The sequence below is a fragment of the Saimiri boliviensis genome, chromosome 9, assembly GCF_048565385.1.
Source record: "Saimiri boliviensis isolate mSaiBol1 chromosome 9, mSaiBol1.pri, whole genome shotgun sequence".
In the NCBI taxonomy this organism is placed as follows: domain Eukaryota; kingdom Metazoa; phylum Chordata; class Mammalia; order Primates; family Cebidae; genus Saimiri; species Saimiri boliviensis.
This window is the reverse complement of record NC_133457.1, coordinates 108,127,426-108,146,694: the sequence shown is the minus strand read 5'-3', so window position 1 is coordinate 108,146,694 and position 19,269 is coordinate 108,127,426. Positions and strand designations below refer to the sequence as shown.

Sequence of the window (19,269 nt, the reverse complement as noted above, 5' to 3'; positions counted from 1 at the left end):
GCTGTCTGTCTTCCTGACTACTGAACTCTGATAGCCCCGTGCTCTTCATTTCTGAAGCCTCCGATGGCAACTCAGAAGGCTAGGCAGCTGATGGATTTCTGAGTAAATGCTTATGTATTGACACTTCCTGTCTCCCACTCTAGATTTTCTCCATGATGTTCTGAGAGACAGAATGGGACCAGGAGCCAGGCATGGTGGTGCACGCCCGTAGTTCCAGCAACTCAGGAGGCTGAGGTGGGAGGATCACTTGAGCCCAGGAGTTTGAGGCTGCAGTGAGCTATGATCTCACCACCGCACAGCAGCCTGGGCAACAACAGAGTGAGACTCTGTCTTTAAGAAATAAAAATGAAAATAATGGGACCAGGGAAAGGACTCTTGGGGCTCTAGCCCTCTTACAATGGGATCCTGACCAAACCAGACATCACCCCATGCAGGGCCTTGGTGTCCCAAATGTAGAACAGGTGGGTGAGGGTTTCTAATGTCTTCCAGTCCAGACTGAGTCTACCATTTTCCCTCCCTCCCTCCCTCCCTCCCTCCCTTCCTTCCTTCCTTCCTTCCTTTTCTCTCTTTATCTCCTCTCTCTCTTTCTCAGAGTCTCACTCTGTTGTCCAGGCTGGAGTGCAGTGTTACAATCTTGGCTCACTGTAACCTCTGCCTCCTAGTTCAAGCAATTCTCCTGCTTCAGCCTCCCCTCTAGTAGCTGGAATTACAGGCATGCACCACCACGCCTGGCTAACTTTTGTATTTTTAATAGAGACGGGGTTTTACCATGTTGGCCAGGCTGGTCTCAAACTCCTGATCTCAGGTGATTCACCCACCTTGGCCTCCCAATGCACTGTGATTACAGGCGTGAGCCACCAAGCCCGGCCAGTCTGCCTTTTTCTCCAGCAGTCTACCTGATCCTCTTCTCATTCATAGTTATTCCTTAAGCCAAAGGCTGCTGGCCGTCCACCAAAATGTGTTCTCTTCTTCCTTAGCAATAGGCTACCCAACCAGAGACTACATTTCCCAGCCTCCTTTGCAGCAGGATGTGGCCCTCCATTCTTACAGGTGGACTGTGAGTAGAAGTGATAAGTTGTTCTTTCCAGTCTAGGTCTTAAACTATTGGGCATGTATTCCTCCTTCCTCTTCTGTCCTAATACATAAACGCAGGCTTCTCATGACCAAGTTTTGACCATGCAGATGAAGACAATGCACTGGAAGGTCAAGTAACCGATGGAAAGAATGAAGGCAGTGAATGGAGACACTGGCCAGTCTGCACCACTGAGCTTGTCAATGGGAAATAACAGAATTCCCCCCACCACTTTTAAAGATTTTAGTGATGGGGTCTCACTTTGTTGCCAAGACTGGATTTGAACTCCTGGGCTCAAGCGATCCTCCTGCCTAAACCTCCCCAAGATAACTGAACTTCTACTCTCTCTCTCTCTCTCTTCTCTCTCTCTCTCTCTCTCTCTCTCTCTCTCTCTTTCTCTCTCTCTCTTTGAGACAGAGTTCCACTCTTGTTGCCCAGGCTGGAGTGCAATGGCGCGATCTCAGCTCACCACAACCTCCGCCTCCTGGGTTCAGGAAATTCTCCTGCCTCAGCCTCCTGGGGAGCTGAGATTACAGGCACGTGCCACCATGCCCAGCTAATTTTTTGTATTTTTTTAGTAGAAACGGGGTTTCACCATGTTGACCAGGATGGTCTCGATCTCTTGACCTCGTGATCCACCCGCCTTGGCCTCCCAAAGTGCTGGGATTACAGGCTTGAGCCACCGCGCCCAGCATAACTTTTGTATTTTTTTTTTTTTTGAGACGGAGTTTCGCTCTTGTTACCCAGGCTGGAGTGCAATGGCGCGATCTCGGCTCACTGCAACCTCCGCCTCCTGGGTTCAGGCAATTCTTCTGCCTCAGCCTCCTGAGTAGCTGGGATTACAGGCACGCGCCACCATGCCCAGCTAATTTTTTGTATTTTTAGTAGAGACGGGGTTTCACCATGTTGACCAGGATGGTCTCGATCTCTCGACCTCGTGATCCACGCATCTTGGCCTCCCAAAGTGCTGTGATTACAGGCTTGAGCCACCGTGCCCGGCCAACTTTTGTATTTTTAATAGAGATGGGGTTTTACCATGTTGGCTGGGCTGGTCTCGAACTCCCAACCTCAGGTGATCCATTCTCCTTGGTCTCCCAAAGTGCTGGGATTACAGCCATGAGCCCCCATGCCAGGCCAAGATATAGTATCTGGCTTTCTACTGGGCCCTGGTAGAGACTGCACACCTGACCGTGAGACACCAGGTGACTATACAACCTGCTCTCCCCATCATGAACTGGGTATCAGCTGATCCATCAAGCCATAAAGCTAAGCATATACAGCAACATTCTATCATCAAGTGAAAGTGATATAGCTGAAACAATGGCATCCATTCCCCGACATTGCTGCCTCTTCCTCAGTCAATACCAGAGGCCTCATGACAAATTCCCTATGATCAGTTGATGAAGGAAGAAAAAACTTAGGCCTGGCGCCACCTGGAAGTGGATGGTTGCAGCACTACGTGAATGCCCTGAAAGACATTGCAGAAGGCAAATCCTCGCAGTGAACAGAATTGCAAGCAGTATGTCTGCTTGTCTGCCTCACCAAGGTAGAGACAGAAGTCCAGGAATACAGATCTGTTCATAGACATGGGACAGACGTTAGGCTGGATGCTCATGAACATGGAAAGAAGATTGGGAGACTGGTAACAAGAAGCTCTGTGGGAAAAGGAATGTGGCTGGGCCCCTAACAATGGACACAGGATGGGAGGATATTCGTGTCCTACGTATGTTCCCCCAAAAAGTACCCACTGTGGAGGAAACCATTGCTCAAAAAACCAATAGACAAAATGCCTTGTTCTGTGGCTTGTCTGTCATTCTCTTTCCCCAGCCACTCTAGTGCTTGCTCAATAGGCTTATGTACAAAAGAGCCACGGTAATTGAGCTAAAGGTTATAGATGGATATAACAACAGGGATTTCCTCTGATTTATCAAATCAAGGCTGATTTAGTGAATATCACTGCTGCGTGCCGAGTGTGTGCAGTTCGCAATATGACACAATTCGCCTTAGGAACTGGCTATCCATGGCAGATGGATCCCACGAACTGGCTATCCATGGCAGATGGATCCCACTGAACCCCTTCCATCACAGAGAAGAGGAAGAAATTCTAGCTCCTAAGGGAGGAGTACATCTATTGGGGAACCATTCAGTGGTTCAGTGAAGTTAGAAGTTGAAACTGCGGCTTGGCCATTCTGAGCTCCTCATACCCTTGAAACTACAGGCAGAGTAGTGTGTTTCTCTACATGCTGGGACGATGGAGCTGATTACAAGGGGTAAAGTGGGTTACTCCTGCACAGTGATAGGATGGAAGAATAGGGGATTGTCTGCGGTGCCCCCTCATACTTCCACATCCAATAGTAATGGAAGACCATAGCAATCCAAGGACCACCAGAGTCTGAGCCATGTCACCAGGTAAAACACCCCAACTAACTGAGGTGCTGGCTGAGGGCAAAGAGAACCTAGAATAGCTAGTGAACAAAAGAGAAATTATAAATATCAACAGTGGCCTTGGAACCAATTACAGAAATGAGACCTGTGGCAGCTATGAGTACGTGTGTAATTGTATATAAGGAATGCTAGTGATGGTCAAATTTATGTTTTCATTGGTATATTATAGTAGATTGAGGTATGGGTGTGATCTCTGGAGCTAGAGGAGGAATGAGAAGAGAATCCAGCGTGATCTAGAGTGATGTTACTGGCCGATGGGGCTTTGTGAGTCTCATTTTTGGAGAAAGGCTTAGCGTGTTCTCATTCCAGAAAGGCAGTAGATCCTGTGAGGATTGAGGATGATGTTCTTGAGTGGAAGTTGAATGTAGCGTGGGCAGGGTCTGTGTGAATGTTTGATTAGCCGAAGAAATGGATGGTGCCCGACAGTGTTCATGGTGTCTAAGTTCCACTTCGCCCTGTCTTGACCCTAGATAACTAAGCTTTCTTTTTACCTTGATGAAAAAAGATGTGCAAATTCTTATTACTTTTTTTGCAAAGTAAATAAAACTGTCCCCTATATTCTGTACATTATACTCCTGATTTGATGTTCTTTGGGCATTTTAAACACATTTTTCTCTCTGGGAAATTGGGGTGGGGGGCATGTGCCCTGAATACCCCCGAGGTCCATATATAGGTTTATTTTATTTTCTAGAGATGAGGTCTCACTATGTTGCCCAAGCTTGTCTTGAACTCCTGGCCTGGAACAATTCTCCCACCTTGGCCTCCCAAAGCACTGGGATGACAGATGTGAGTCACTACACCTGGCCCTTGCACAGGTTAATGAGAGCAAATGGTTGTAGGCATGCCCTGTAACCTGTGAAGTGCTGCCCTGAATGAGCTGGGTTAATGTCAAGGTCAGAGCCCTGGAAAGTCAATGTGGAAGCCAGCCCCAGACCCAGCAACTTGAGACCAGGAGTCAACTCTTGCTGTCTCTTGTGAAGAACTGAGACAGACCTCACATCTCTACCCTGCTGGCTCCAGCCCTTGGCAGTGAGAACTGGATGGACAAGACAGGTTTAGAAATGAAAAGCAACTGCTCCTCCTGGATGCTTTATTGGAGCTTTCGGTGGTTTCTATGCATGAGCAGCAGTGACACCAAGACCCTTTCCCAACATGCAAAAGGCACAGGAAAGTGAGACCGGACCGGGGTGGGTTCCGTGGATGCAGAGACTGTAGCCCCGGGAGTGACGGGAAGGGTGGGTATTGAAGGAGATGGCTTGGGCAGAGGCTGGGAGGGGACCTAGGTTTGTCCCCTCCAGATCCGCCCCTGTGCTTGGGCTGGACTGACCTTCTGAGAGAAGGTCAACGTGGCTTTTACTGAAAGTCTCACCTCACAGGGTGGAAAAACTCAAGGTAGGAAGAGGATGATGGCTGCTGCTTTCAGAGGTTTCTGTTAAAGCCAAACCCAACACATGGGCCAAATCAGACGGGCAATGAGAGAGTGTGCTTGTGATGTCCGTCCCCACCATGGCCTGGTTTTTGGGTGCCACTGCCTTGGCTCAAGCCAGTGCTGTCTCAGTCCATGTCCAGGAGAAGCGTGAAGCCCCTTCTGATCTTCAGGGACCTCCCATGGGGTCTCCGGTTCTCCAGCCCCATTCAGAGGTACCAGTTAGAGGAGTTGAGTCTTGATGTTGGCTTTGTCCTGTGGAAGAGTTCCCTGGGCAAGAGGGAAGGGGAGGCGAGGGGTCGGGCCCTCTGAGCCCCCAGCACCTCCCAGAATCTGGGCCCTGGTGGATGAAACCTCCTGGGACTCACCTCAGTTCCTAACCAGTCCCCACAATTCCATCTTGAGACCTTGAATCTAAAGAAAAGGCATTCGTGTTTTGTTTCTGGTTTTTGTTCTCTCTCGCTTCCTCTCTCTCTTTTTGTAGAGCCGTGGCCTTGAGTCACGGTATCGGCAATGTCTACTTCTAAACTATGGAATGTTTTCACACTGACGATATTATTACTCAGAACGAAGGGCGGGGAGGGCTGTCCAAGTGTTCATGAGACAGTGAGTTACTGAGAGCTCACGGGGAATCACACAGCACAGAGACACCAACAGTCAGACACCAAGCCCCAGGCCTGGCCCTAGATGTATTTTTTCTTGAGGTACCAGTAGGCAAAGTAGCCCATCCCGCCCAGGGAGCCCATGAGGAAGGATGCCCCGAAGAAGGATGGGGGTTTCCTCTTGACCAGCCGGAAAGCATTGGGGATGACGGCCGACAGCAAGGTGGTGTGGATGTCACCCAGGACTTTCCGGAAGGCAAAGCGTCTCTGGACTCTCTCAAAGAAGGACTGCAGGTTGGGCCGGCTGCCATCTTCCCAGTATTTCTTGGACAGTCCCAGGAACTTGAGGCGGTGCAGAGTGGCTCCCAGGAGGACATCAGCAAGGGTGAAGGCACAGCCACAGAGCCACAGCTCGCATTTCTGCCCTAGAGTGGAAGAGAGAGGCGGCAAGGGGATCAACCTCCCCTCACACATGCTTCCTTCTCTCCCTGAGCTCCTCTGGCTTTTGCATGCCTGCCCGAGTATTTCCCAAGGGTTACTCATTCCGGTACAACTTCAGTGATTTTTGCCATATACTCATACCACTTCTATTGTTATTTTTTTCTTTAAATCGAATTTTTCTCCTTTTTTTTTTCTTATTCGCATTTTACAGCTGATATATCAGCTGACTTTTAAAATACAAATATGTGGCCAGCGTGGTGGCTCACCCCTGTAATCCCAGCACTTTGGGAGGCTGAGGGGAGTGGATCTTTTGAGGTCAGGAGTTCAAGACCAGCCTGGCCATAGGGTTTCACCATGGTGAAACCCTATCCCTACTAAAAATATAAAAATTAGCTGGATATGGTGGTGCACACCTGTAATCCCAGCTACTCAGGAGGCTGAGGCATGAGAATTGCTTGAACCTGGCAGACAGAAGTTGCGGTGAACCGGGACCGCGCTACTGCACTCCACCCTGGAGAACAGAGTGAGAACATAAATAAAGTGCAAATATGTGTCTTAAAACTCTGGACACATCTACAACTACCCCTTTGACCGTTCCACTTGGTGTCCACTCTGCATTTCAAATTCAAAATGGAATTCCTGTCACCACCAGAGCCACCATGCTCATCCCCATCTCAGTAATGGAACCTCCACCCTTGCAGTTGCTCTGCCCAAAAGCCTTGGTGCCACCATGAATTGTTTTCCTTTTTTTTTTTTTTTTTTTTTTGAGATGGAATCTTGCTCCGTCACCCAGACTGGAGTGCAGTGGCATGATCTCAGCTGATTGCAACTTCCACCTCCTGGGTTCAAGCGATTCTCCTGCTTTAGCCACCCTAGTAGCTAGGATTACAGGCGTCTGTCACCATGTCCAGCTAATTTTTGTATTTTTTGTAGAGATGAGGTTTCACCATGCTGGCCAGGCTAGTCTTGAACTCCTGACCTCAGGTGATCCGCCCGCCTCGGCCTCCCAAAGTGCTGTGATTGCAGGCGAGACCTACTGCATCAGGCCCCACCGTGAATTCTCTTTCATCCCCACATACAATTTGTCAGCAATTTCCATCAGTGTTATCTTCAAATACATCCAGAATCTGATACCGCCTCTACCTTTACTGTCCTTGTCCAAACAACCATTATCTTCTAAGTTACCACAATGCCTTTTAAAAAGGTCTCCCTGTTTCTGCCCTTGTCCCCTGGAGTCTATTCTTAGCATAAGCAGCCAAAGTGGGCATCTTAAAATTTAAGTGCCGGGTAATGTCACTTCTCCCTTCTCAAAACCCTCTGATGATGCACCGTTGTGGCCAGAGGAAAAGCAGAAGCCCTTCCGTGCCCTGTAAGATCCTCTGTGATCTGGTCCCCAGATCCCTTTCCGACTTCAGATTCTGCTCCTCTCCCCCGTCCTCACTCTTCTCCAGCCGCACTGGCCTCCTGCAGCTCCTCCCATCAGGCACATTCCTACCACAGGGCCTTTGCCCTTGCTGTTCGCTCTGCCTGGAACAGTCTTCTGTGTAGCCACGGAGCTCATTCCTCTGCCTCCTTCCCACCTTTGCTCATTTGCCGTCTTCTCCTGAGCTTCCCAGACCACCGATTTAAAATGAAAGTTTTGGTCAGGTGCTGTGGCTCATGCCTGTAATTCCAGCACTTTGGGAGGCCTAAGTGGTTCTACTAAAAATACAAAAATTAGCCGGGCGTGGTAACGGGCACTTGTAATCCCAGCTTCTTGGGAAGCTGAAGCAAGAGAATCGCTTGAACTTGGGAGGTAGAGGTTGCAGTGAGCCGAGATTGAGCCATTGCACTCCAGCCTGGGCAACAAGAATGAAACTCCATCCCCAGATAAATACATAAATAAAAATAAAAGAATAAAATGGAAAGTTTTTTTGTTTGTTTGTTTTTGAGACAGAGTCTCATTCTGTCTGTGACTACAAGTATGTGCCACCATGCTCGGCTAATTTTTCTTGTATTTGTAGTAGAGATGGGGTTTCACCATGTTGTCCAGGCTGGTCATGAACTTCTGACCTTGTGGTCTGCTGGCCTCGGGCTCCCAAAGTGCTGGGATTACAGGTGTGAGCCACCGTGCCTGGCTAAAATGGAAGTTTTTTTTTTTTTTTTTTTGAGACGGAGTTTCGCCCTTGTTACCCAGGCTGGAGTGCAATGGCGCGATCTCGGCTCACCGCAACCTCCGCCTCCTGGGCTCAGGCAATTCTCCTGCCTCAGCCTCCTGAGTAGCTGGGATTACAGGCACGTGCCACCATGCCCCGCTAATTTTTTTTGTACTTTTAGTAGAGACGGGGTTTCACCATGTTGACCAGGATGGTCTCGATCTCTCGACCTCGTGATCCACCCGCCTCGGCCTCCCAAAGTGCTGGGATTACAGGCTTGAGCCACCGCGCCCGGCTAAAATGGAAGTTTTAAATAGCAATGGTAAATTGGTAGCCCGTGAAGCCCAGGAGAAGATGGCGTGTGAGTGAAGATGCGAAGGAGATGGAGGAAGACCTTACCCTGGCAGTCACTTTCTCCTGCCCTGCTTTGCTTTCCTCCATAGAACGTAGCACCATGCTGTACTATCTACTTGACATACTCATTTTGTTTATTGTCTATTGTCCTCTACAAGAGTGGAAACTCCATGAGGGCAGGGATTTGGGTCTGTCTTGTTTGTGGCTATATCCTCTGCATCTAGAACTGTGCCTGGCATACGATAGGTGCTCAGTAAATCCTTACTGAATGATTGATGAATGAAAAACTAAACTGTATCATTAACAGTAGCATTAAACGATTTGCTACAAACTATCTACAATGGTAAAGTAAACATAACAAAAACAAAACCAATGCAATTAAATTGCAGCTGGATACTACTGCCCATCAAAGTCTCTGTGCCCAAAACTGGTTTATTTCTTTTCTTTTTTCCTTCCTTCCCTCCCTCCATCCCTCTCTCCTTTCCTTCCTTCCTTCCTTCCTTCCTTCCTTCCCTCTCTTTCTTTCTGGACAGTCTTGCTCTGTCACCCTGGAGTGCAGTGGCACAGTCTCGGCTCACTGCAACCTCCACCTCCAGGGTTCAAATGATTGTCCTGCCTCAGCCTCCCGAATAGCTGGGTCTGCAGGTGTGTACCACCATGCCTGGCTAATTTGTTTTTGGTATTTTTACTAGAGATGGAGTTTTGCCATCTCTCAAACTCCTGACCTTAGACGAGCCGCCTGCCTGGGCCTCCCAAAGGGCTGGGATTACAGCCGTGAGCCACCACACCTGGCCTCATTTTGTTTTTAAGAAAGGGGCAGATATTAAATACATATTATAAAGGGGTTAAGCACTAACATCTTACTAATACTCTTTGATGTCATTGAATGAGGATAACTCTCACAATGTGGTTTTATATTACTTATCACCAGCTTTTGTGTCATCTAAATTTATTTATTGATTTTCATTTTTTATTTTTTAGCCTCTGCCTCCCACTGTGTCATCTAAATTTAGCCTGACTGTCACATTTGGGATTAAGAAGGAAAAAATTACGCTGCGTTTTTAGGAAACACTTGTTTGTGCAACATTTCCTCCCAGTTGTTTTGACCTGAAATTCTGGAGCGCCTGTGCTCTCCTACGTTGCCTGTTTGCTCAAAAATCTTTAATTCTCTCCACTGACCCAACCTCTATGTCCAAGTTTCTGTGCCTAGCTGTCAAGCTCTTTCAAGAGTTAGCTTAGCTCTAATATACATCTCTAATCTTGACTTCTTGTGAACTGCCCATTGGTCCACGGTTTTCCCCAACAAGCTGCCCACTTCAGCCTCCGGGCCTTTGTCCCTGCTGTGCCCCACGCCCAGAATGCTCTCTCCTCTCCTTTCACTTCCTGTGAGGGCTGCTTTCCTGGGGAGCTTGCCACTGTACCTTAGAACAGGCTGCTCCTTTCAGTTCAGAAACTCCATGAATACAGTGCTCCCCACCCTCAAAACCTGAGCCCTCCTCCTTCTGCTCAGCATCTTCTTGGTCACTGATTCATTCATTCAGCAAGTGGTTACCCGGCAGTACGTACTGGGCATGAAGACGTGACACAACACAGTGTCTCCCCTCAAGAGGCTCACAGTCATGGGGCTGGGGGCAAAGTGTAATGAAGGTTCTCATCAGAAGGTTATCCTTGAATAGGTAACCTTCAAGGCACCTGATGAAGCCAGGCACAGTGGCTCGCATCTCTCTCCTTTACTTTGGGTGGCGAAGGCAGGAGGATTGCTTGAGCATAGGAGTTGGAGATCAGCCTGGGCAACAGGTGAGACCCCCTTCTCTACAAAAAATTTAAAACATAGCCGAATATGGTAGCGTGTGTGCCGAATATGTGTGCCTGTGGTCCCAGCTATTAGGAAGGCTGAAGCAGGAGGATGGCTTGAACCTGGAAGGTCAAGGTTGCAGTGAGCCTTGTTCACACCACTGCACTCCAGCCTGGGTTGCAGAGTGAGACCCTGTCTCAAAAACCAAAAACAAACAAACAAGCAAGACACCTGATGGGCCCTTGAGGAGAGATAATGAGTTGGGAGTTAGTGATGCAGGTCCCAGGCTCAGGGAAGCATCGTCAGTGCGGACATGATATTTAAAGCCGGGAGAGTAAACAGTATCAGTGTAGACAGACTTGGAAATAGGGGAAGGGACTGAACTCTGGGCTCCCCTGCAAACTTTAGATATTGACACCAAGAGAAACCAGCACAGATAAGAAGGAGCCACCTTTGAGGTAGGAGAAGAACCAGGAGAGTGTGATGTCCAGGAAGCCAACTTAGGGCAGGGTTCTGAAGAGGAGACAGTGCTCAGCTGTGTTCAAATGCTGCGTTGAGGTCAAATAGGAGGCCTGAGAACTGGTTTGACTGGCAAACTGACTGGCAACCCTGGCAAGGTAGCTGGAATAGAATGCTGACTTCAGAGTCAGCTTGAAGGGAGTTCAAAGAGAAAGAGAGGAGAGGACTTGGAGATGGTGAACAAAGATCACTCCTCCAAGGAGTTTTGCTAGAATGGGGAGGATAGGCCAATGGGGAGAGACAAGTCAAGAGCATTTTCATTAGCTGGGAGGAATGAAATAGCATGTGTTTGGGCTGATGCCGCAGAGAGCGGAAAAGATTCTATGGGGAAGGGTGGATAGAATTACGGATGTGTTCTTACAGGGATGAGAGTGGATGGGATCTAGCGCACTAGGGAAGGGGCTGGTCTTAAAGGGCAATCCCCTCCTTTCTTGGACAAGGACAAGAACAGTGCCTCCTCGGCAGCAAGAGGGCAGATGTGCTACCGTATTTCATCCAATCTAAGTTACTACTAAATGTAAGACACCTACCCAAAAGTAAGAAAGCAGAACTAAACTATTGACTGTAAGAAACATTCGAATTTCAGAGATGCTAAGATATGGTCTAACAAAGATGCGTCTCAGAATTGATGAGATACAGAGCTGTGAAGATCTCTTTCTAATGCTCTGATTTTCTCAGTGACATATTGCCATTGCTTTTATTATTTCTGCACTAACCTAAAGTGATCGGTTGTGAGTGAGGACGTGGGGGAGGTGGCTGGAGGGCTGAGGAGGGTGAGCAGATATGCACGTGGATATCCACTCCCATGGGCATCTGTGTCCACGTGTTGTGGGTTACCATACGTGCGATTGCAGTGTAAGGCCAGGCGCATCAGGATGTTTGCTGCAGACATGTTTACTGTTATGTTCATGCCTGTGTTTATGTTTGTAGGCAAATGCTGATGGCCTTCTATGTGTGTCCATGTTTGTGTGTGGGAAGTGATCTGGCATGTGACCCCTTCTCTGCCCCACTCCCTTCTCTTCCAGTTGTGTGTTCCCTTTGCAAACCCCAGGCCTGGGTGAGCCCCAACTGCACTTCCCTGGGTCTGCCAGCTGGAGGCGATCATCTCACAATGAGGCCAACAGGTTACACTTTAAAGTCAGGACCCCAAAGCCCAGGCAGGCACTCAGTGCTGTCCAGGGTCCTGTTATATTTCTTGAGTGCTTCCTGCTCCCTGTGGAGACAATTGCATTTTTTCATCCTCTCTTCTCATGCTTCTCACACCCTGTCCCTCTCAGCGGCTGACATCACCTCATGTTTCCTTCAGAAGATAGCAGCTTTCAGATGTGAAAGCTGACACTCCCCACCTCGATGCTCATGACCCCGTGATCTCAAGACTCCAGGCCTGGGTACTCCTCTCTGCCTTGGGGTGTCCCAGCATCCTGCCTGTGCCTTGGTCAACAGTCCCTCTATGGAGCCCTCTTCCATCTCCCCGGTTTGCAGACGTCCATGCTGCCAATGCGGACACAATGCAGGGCACCTACTACCCCCGCGGCCAAGCCCTCCATGGGTCCTTTGCACGTGTTCCGCAGCGCATCTCCGCGTCTCTTCAGGTTGCCTTTCTAGGTCCTCCTCCCTCTTCTCTATGTTGTTCTGCACCCCAGGAAACTGACTCGCTGGCTACACCCCCTGGGGCTCAGGCCCTCTGGTTCTGGAAAGTTAAGCAAGTAGGAAGCAGGGGCGGGAAAGGCGGGAAAGCAACAGTGACGTCCCTCAGCTCCTCTCTGCGAGTCACCATGGGCTAGCAGCGTGTCCAGGTTTCTGAATCTGCTTTCTTGACCCCGTGATCTCAAGATTTCGGCCTGGGGTACTCCTCTCTGCCTTGGGGTGTCCCTGCATCCTGACTGTGCCTTGGTAAACAGCCCCTCTCTTGAGCCCTCTTCCATTTCCCCTGTTTGCAGATGTCCTCTGTTTTCTACCGGGCCCCTGCCTGAACCACACCCCTCTTGTCTTCGTGGCCTCTGCATCGCCGTCCTGCACCACCAATTCCTCCTTTCCACTGCACCGTTTCCACCAGCATGAGAACACGTTTGTACATCTTCTGTCTAAAAACAATTCCTCCTGTCACCCCGTGTCCTTCTTCAGCCACCATCCCCTCCTCTGTTGGCCTCTTTTCAAAAGAGGTATCAGTGCTCACCGCCTTCATTCCTCGCCTCCCATGCACTCTTCAGCCCATTCCAATCTGGCTTTTGCCCAGGTTGCAGTGAAATGCTTTTGGCAAGGTCACCACCGACATCCATGGTAGAAGCCGAGAGCATGCTTTCCTATCCTGGCTTGCTCAAGCTCCAGCAGGACTGACACCATTCTGCCTCCTTAAAACCCCATTCTCCCACAGTTCCTCTTAACACGAGGGTCCTCCTACCTCACTGGCCACTCCTCAGAGGACTTTGCTGGCTCCTCTGCCCTGATCCCCACTCAGTGTGGGAGAATCTCTGCACAGGTGTGGTAGTTATGATCATGATGATTATTACTATTACTATTTGAGATAGGGTCTCACTCTGTCTCCCAGAAGACAGCTCACTGAAGCCTCAACCTCCCAGGCTCAAGCAATCCTCTTGCCTCAGCCTCCTGAGTAGCTGAGACTATAGGCACATACTACCTCACTCAGCTAATTTTTTTTTTTTTTTTTGTGGAGACAGAGCCTTAGCATGTTGCTCAGACTAGTGTCAAACTCCTGGGCTCAAGTGACCCTCCTGCCTGAGCCTCCCAAGTAGCTGGAATTACAAGCACACATGACCATGCCTGGCCTAGGTGTGGTAGTTTTAAAGTATACCCACAAATTACTTCATCTACTCCCCACTTCAGTGGAGCCCAATTCTCCTCCCCTTGAATAGAGGCTACATTTTATGACTTTTTCTTTTTTTTTTTAGACAGAGTCTCACTCTGTCACCCAGGCTGGAGTGCAATGGCACAATCTTGGCTCACTGCAACCTCTGCCTCGTGGGTTGAAGCAATTCTCCTGCCTCAGCTTCCCGAGTAACTGGGATTACAGGCATGCATCACTATGCCCGGCTAATTTTGTGTTTTTAATAGAGATGGAGTTTCTCCATGTTGGTCAGGCTGGTCTCGAACTCCTAACCTCAGGTGATCTGCCTACCTTGACCTTTCAAAGTGCTGGGATTACAGGCGTGAGCCACCATGCCCGGCCATCTTTTGTGACTTCTAATGAAGGGGCAGTGACTTCCAGTGGCAGATCAGAAAAGACATTGTGGCTTCTGTTTTTTCCCTTTCTCTGGGATCACTTGCTCAGGGAAAGCCAGCGGTCATGCTGTAAAGGAACCTGAGCAGCCTATTGAAAGGCCTATATGGTGAGGAACTAAAGTCTCCTGCCAAGAGGAGGGAACAGAGGCCTCTAGCTAAGCACCACGTGAATACGCCAGCTTGGAAGTGGATCTTCCAGCCCCAGTCAAGCCTTCAAATCACTGCAGCCCCAGCTGACAACTTGAAGGCAACGCGCATCATGCAACCCTGATTCAGAGCTGCCCAGCCCAGCTGCTCCAGAACTCCAGATCCACAGTAAATGTGGGACATCATAAATGATTTTAAGCCAGGTGTGGTGGCTCACACCTGTAAACCCAGCACTTTGGGAGATTAAGGCAGGTGGATCACCTGAAGTCAGGAGTTCAAGACCAGCCTGGCCAACATAGTAAAACCCCATTTCTACTAAAATATACAAAAAATTAGCCAGACATGGTGGCGGGTGCCTGTAATACCAGCTGAGGCAGGAGAATCAATTGAACCCAGGAGGAGGAGGTTGCAGTGAGCCGAGATGGCACCACTGCACTCCAGCCTGGGCAACAAGAGTGAAACTCCATCTCAAAAAAAAAAAAAATTTAAATTTAAGACACTAAGGTGGACAGCAATTTCTTAGGCCACAATAGAGAACTAACACAGTGGTCCCAATTCCTCCTCTTTTTGTCTCTCTCCACTCTCTTCTTCGATGGAAACATCCAATTCTATAGCTTTATTTTTATTTATTTATTTATTTATTTTATTTTATTTTTTTTTTGAGACGGAGTTTCGCTCTTGTTACCCAGGCTGGAGTGCAATGGCGCGATCTTGGCTCACCGCAACCTCCGCCTCCTGGGTTCAGGAAATTCTCCTGCCTCAGCCTCCTGAGTAGCTGGGATTACAGGCACGCGCCACTATGCCCAGCTAATTTTTTTGTATTTTTAGTAGAGACGGGGTTTCACCATATTGACCAGGATGGTCTCGATCTCTTGACCTCGTGATCCACCCACCTTGGCCTCCCAAAGTGCTGGGATTACAGGCGTGAGCCACCGCACCCGGCAAATTCTATAGCTTTAAACACCATGTATTGGCTGAGGACTCCCGAATCTCCAAATTCTGACCTCTCCTTTGAGAGTCAAGCTGGATTATCTAATGGCCTCTGTGACATCCTCTCTCAGGTGTCTCAAACCCACTGTCTCCTAAATCTCTCAGGTCCCCCTGGCCCATATCAGGAAATGGTATCATTAGGTAGCTTGGTCCAAGCCCCAAGAATTGCCTTTGATTGTCTTTTACCTGACTCCTATCCTCCCTGCAAGTTCCTGTTCATTTTATCTTCAAAATACCTCTCAAGTCCATTCACACCTCACCATCTCCACTGCAACCACCTCAGTCCACACCAACATCATTTCTCCCCTAGGCTGCTGCACCAGCCTCCCCTCCATCTCCCTTGAAGTCTATTTTTACACAGCAGTTGGAATCCTCTCATATTGGAACAACTCAGCCCCATGGAGACTGCAAACAGGGCCACGAGTTCCTTCCTTTCCTGTACGCATGCCACTTTGCAATATGTGCTTCTTGATGGCTTTGCTGCTCCTGCCAGCTAAGACTCATGGTTTTCTCTTTCCTCTCCAAGATTGCAAACTCCATGAGAGCAAGAACGATGTCTGGACTTTGCTCATTAATTTATCCCCAGGACCCAGCATCTAGGAGATATTCAATAAGTATTTGAATAAATGAATGAAAAAGAATGATAATAATATTTTTTAGAACATGTCACCCGGGTACAGTGGCTTATGCCTGTAATCCCAGCACTTTTTGAGAGGCTGAGGCAGTCAGATCACCTGAGGTCAGGAGTTCCAGACCAGCCTCACCAACATGGTGAAACCTCATCTTTACTAAAAACACAAAAATTAGCCAGCATGGTGACAGGCACCTGTATTCCTAGCTACTTGGGAGGCTGAGACAGGAGAATTGCTTGAACCTGAGATCACGCCATTGCACTCCAGCATGGGGACAAGAGCAATACTTGTCTCCAAAAAAAAAAAAAAAAAGAATATGGCTGGGCGCGGTGGCTCAAGCCTGTAATCCCAGCACTTTGGGAGGCCGAGGCGGGTGGATCACAAGGTCAAGAGATCGAGACCATCCTGGTCAACATGGTGAAACCCCGTCTCTACTAAAAGTGCAAAAAATTAGCTGGGCATGGTGGCACGTGCCTGTAATTCCAGCTACTCAGGAGGCTGAGGCAGGAGAATTGCCTGAGCCCAGGAGGCGGAGGTTGCAGTGAGCCGAGATCGCGCCATTGCACTCCAGCCTGGGTAACAAGGGCGAAACTCAAGTCTCAAAAAAAAAAAAAAAAAAAAAAAAAAAAAAAAAAAAAGAATATGTAACTTTGAGCCAGGCACTGTGCGAAGTACTTAACATTTACTGTCTTAAATTTGCTGGCTTCAAATGCAGGAATGAGGTCAGCCAATCCCCACACAGGAGAGGCAAACCGTCCCAGCTGAGCTTAGCCCACACTGCCAAGCTACATATCATGAACAAATAAAAGGCCCTTCTTTTTAAGTCACTCAGATTTGGAATGGTTTGTTATGCAGCAGAAACTAACTGATACAATCCCCTACTCAAAGCCATCCAGGGGCTTCCCACTGTACTTAGTATAAAATCCAAACTTGTAAATGTAGGCTCTGAGGCTTGTGATCTCACCTCGCCTGCTCCAGCTCTCCCCTCATTCACAACCCCGCACCCTGCTTTTCTTTTTCTTTGAGATGGAGTCTCGCTCTGCTGCCTACATTGGAGTGCAGTGGCACGATCTTGGCTCACTGCAACCTCTGCTTCCCAGGTTCAAGTGATTCTCCTGCCTTAGCTTCCCAAATAACTGAGATTACAGGTGCCCACCACCATGCCCAGCTAATTTTTTTGAATTTTTAGTAGAGAAGGGGTTTTGCCATGTTGGCCAGGCTGGTCTCGAACTCCTGACCTCAAGTGATCCAGCCACCTCAACCTCTTAAAGTGCTGGGATTACAGGTGTGAGCCACGATGCCCCAGCCTATCACCCTTTTATAGAACAGGAAAGTGCCCAGAGCTGGTGCTTAAGAACTCAGATTCCAGGAGCCAGAGTTTGAATCCAGGCTCCACCATTGCTATCTGTGTGACCTCAGGAAAGTCACTGAGTCTTTCTGTACCTCAGTTTCCTCATCTGTTAAACAGGATCGCCAATATGACCCACCTTCTAGGGTTGTTATGGGGGTTAAGTGAGTTGAAATCTGTGAAACACTTAAAGCAGTGCCTGACACACAGTAAGGTCTACTAAATATATAGATTTTTCTGGGCTGGATTGTGACCCTTACAAAATTCACATGTTGAAGCCCTAAGCCTTAGAACAAGCTTGTCCAACCTGCAGCCTGTGGGCCACATGCAGCCCAGGATGGCTTTGAATGTGGCCCAACACAAATTCATAAACTTTCTTAAAAATTTTGAGATTTTTTTTGTGATTTTTTTTTTTTTAGGCTCATCAGCTATCGTCAGTGTTAACATATTTTATGTGTGGCCCAAGACAATTCTTCTTCTTGCAATGTGGCCCAAGGAAGCCAAAAGATTGAACACCCCTGCACTAGAATCTCAGAATTTTTTTTTTTTTTTGAGAGTGTATTTGGAAACAGGGCTTTTTTTGAGTGGAGTTTTGCTCTTGTTGCTCAGTCTGGAGTGCAATGACATGATCTCGGCCCACCACAGTCTCCACACCTGGATAATTTTTGTATTTTTAGTAGAGATGGGTTTCTCCATGTTGGTCAGGCTGGTTTTGAACTCCTGACTGCAGGTGATCCACTCACCTCGGCCTCCCAAAGTGCTGGGATTACAGGCGTGAGCCATTGCGCCCAGCCAAAAGTTCCTCTTTGAGGTGTATTATTATTTTTTACTCACTTAGTCACACTAGGCTTTGTTTCCAGAAAGGATTTAGGCAGCGGGCTTCAGGATGCATGATGATGTTCCTTTTTGGGACATAAGGTCTCCATGTGTGTCTTGTGCTAGTGGCATCAGTTGTGAGATGCTGGAAACAGCACTGGGCTCACTGAGAATTAACCATTTCTGGCCCTAACGATGACATCTTTGAGCTGCCTGACCTTGGGCAACTCACTTTATCTCTCTGAGCCTCAGTTTTCTCATCTGGAGAATGTGTGTGCCTTTAGCTGTCATATCTATTAAACTCTTAATGAGACAGGCAGTACTCGGCATGTTGAATTTTCACAGGAGTCCAACAAGACAGGATTAAGTTGTATTATTACATCCCGTCTTGCAGATGAGGAAACTGAGGCTCCAATAGGGAAAGAAACTTGTCCAGGCTTACATAGTTCAGGCAGCAAAGCTGGAACTCTCATTCAAGATGTTCTTAGACCCTGTCTGTTTAGACCCTGGGCTCTACAGCCTTCCCATACACATAGCCATGCATATGCAGGAAGCTGTTGCAAACGCTCCATAAATTTGAATTATTCAGAAGACAAGACTCACAGGTCTTAAATAGAGCAAGATGGGAAGGCTCAGAATGAGATTTGAAGAAGGGCCGTGTCAAAGATGGTGTGTAACAGGCAAAATGGAGTGGAGTGCTGGAGGAAGGGTACTCCAGGGAGGGGCTGTGGGAGCAAAAGTGTGAAGTTGGAATGAAGTTGGCATGTCAAAGTCCAGATGCCCAGCTGGGAGCAGGAAGAGGCAAGGTCAAGGAGAGTCTGGGTGGATGTCTGGCCGGAGCTTGAAGGAGCCATAATGCATTCTTGGGCAGGGCAAGTGGGATGGTGTGGTAGGTAGTGGCCATTATCACTCTCATCATCATCTTCACCTCCCTTTACTAAACACCTACTATGTGCTAAGCCCTAATTGAAGCACTGTACGTGTATTATTTCATATAATGTCTCAACAGTTCCTTGAGGTAGGTCTTACTATTACAGATAGGAAACTCGAGTTCAGAGAGGGGAGAATCTGACCACCATTACTTAGCTAGGAAGTGACCAAGCTATGACTTGAACCTTAATCTGACTCCATAGCCTGTGTTTCACCTTTTTTTTTTTTTTTTTGAGATGGAGTCTCACTCTTATCGCCCAGGTTGGAGTGCAGTGGCATGATCTCGGCTCACTGCAACCTCTGCCACCCGGATTCAAGCAATTCTCCTGCCACCATGCCCAGCTAATTTTTGTATTTTTAGTAGAGATGGGGTTTCA

The 19,269-nt window shown here is 48.3% G+C and overlaps 1 protein-coding gene across 1 annotated transcript in view; it reads right to left on the bottom strand.

The window, feature by feature from the left end:
- Positions 1–5,599: 5,599 nt before the first annotated feature.
- GDAP1L1 (ganglioside induced differentiation associated protein 1 like 1) overlaps positions 5,600–19,269 on the bottom strand; it is a 30,658-nt gene continuing 16,988 nt past the window's right edge. Inside the window, exon 6 of the mRNA XM_003936399.4 lies at positions 5,600–5,970. Coding sequence (XP_003936448.1) covers positions 5,627–5,970 — 344 coding nt within the window. The 3' untranslated portion in view covers positions 5,600–5,626. The remainder of the gene's footprint in view (positions 5,971–19,269) is intronic.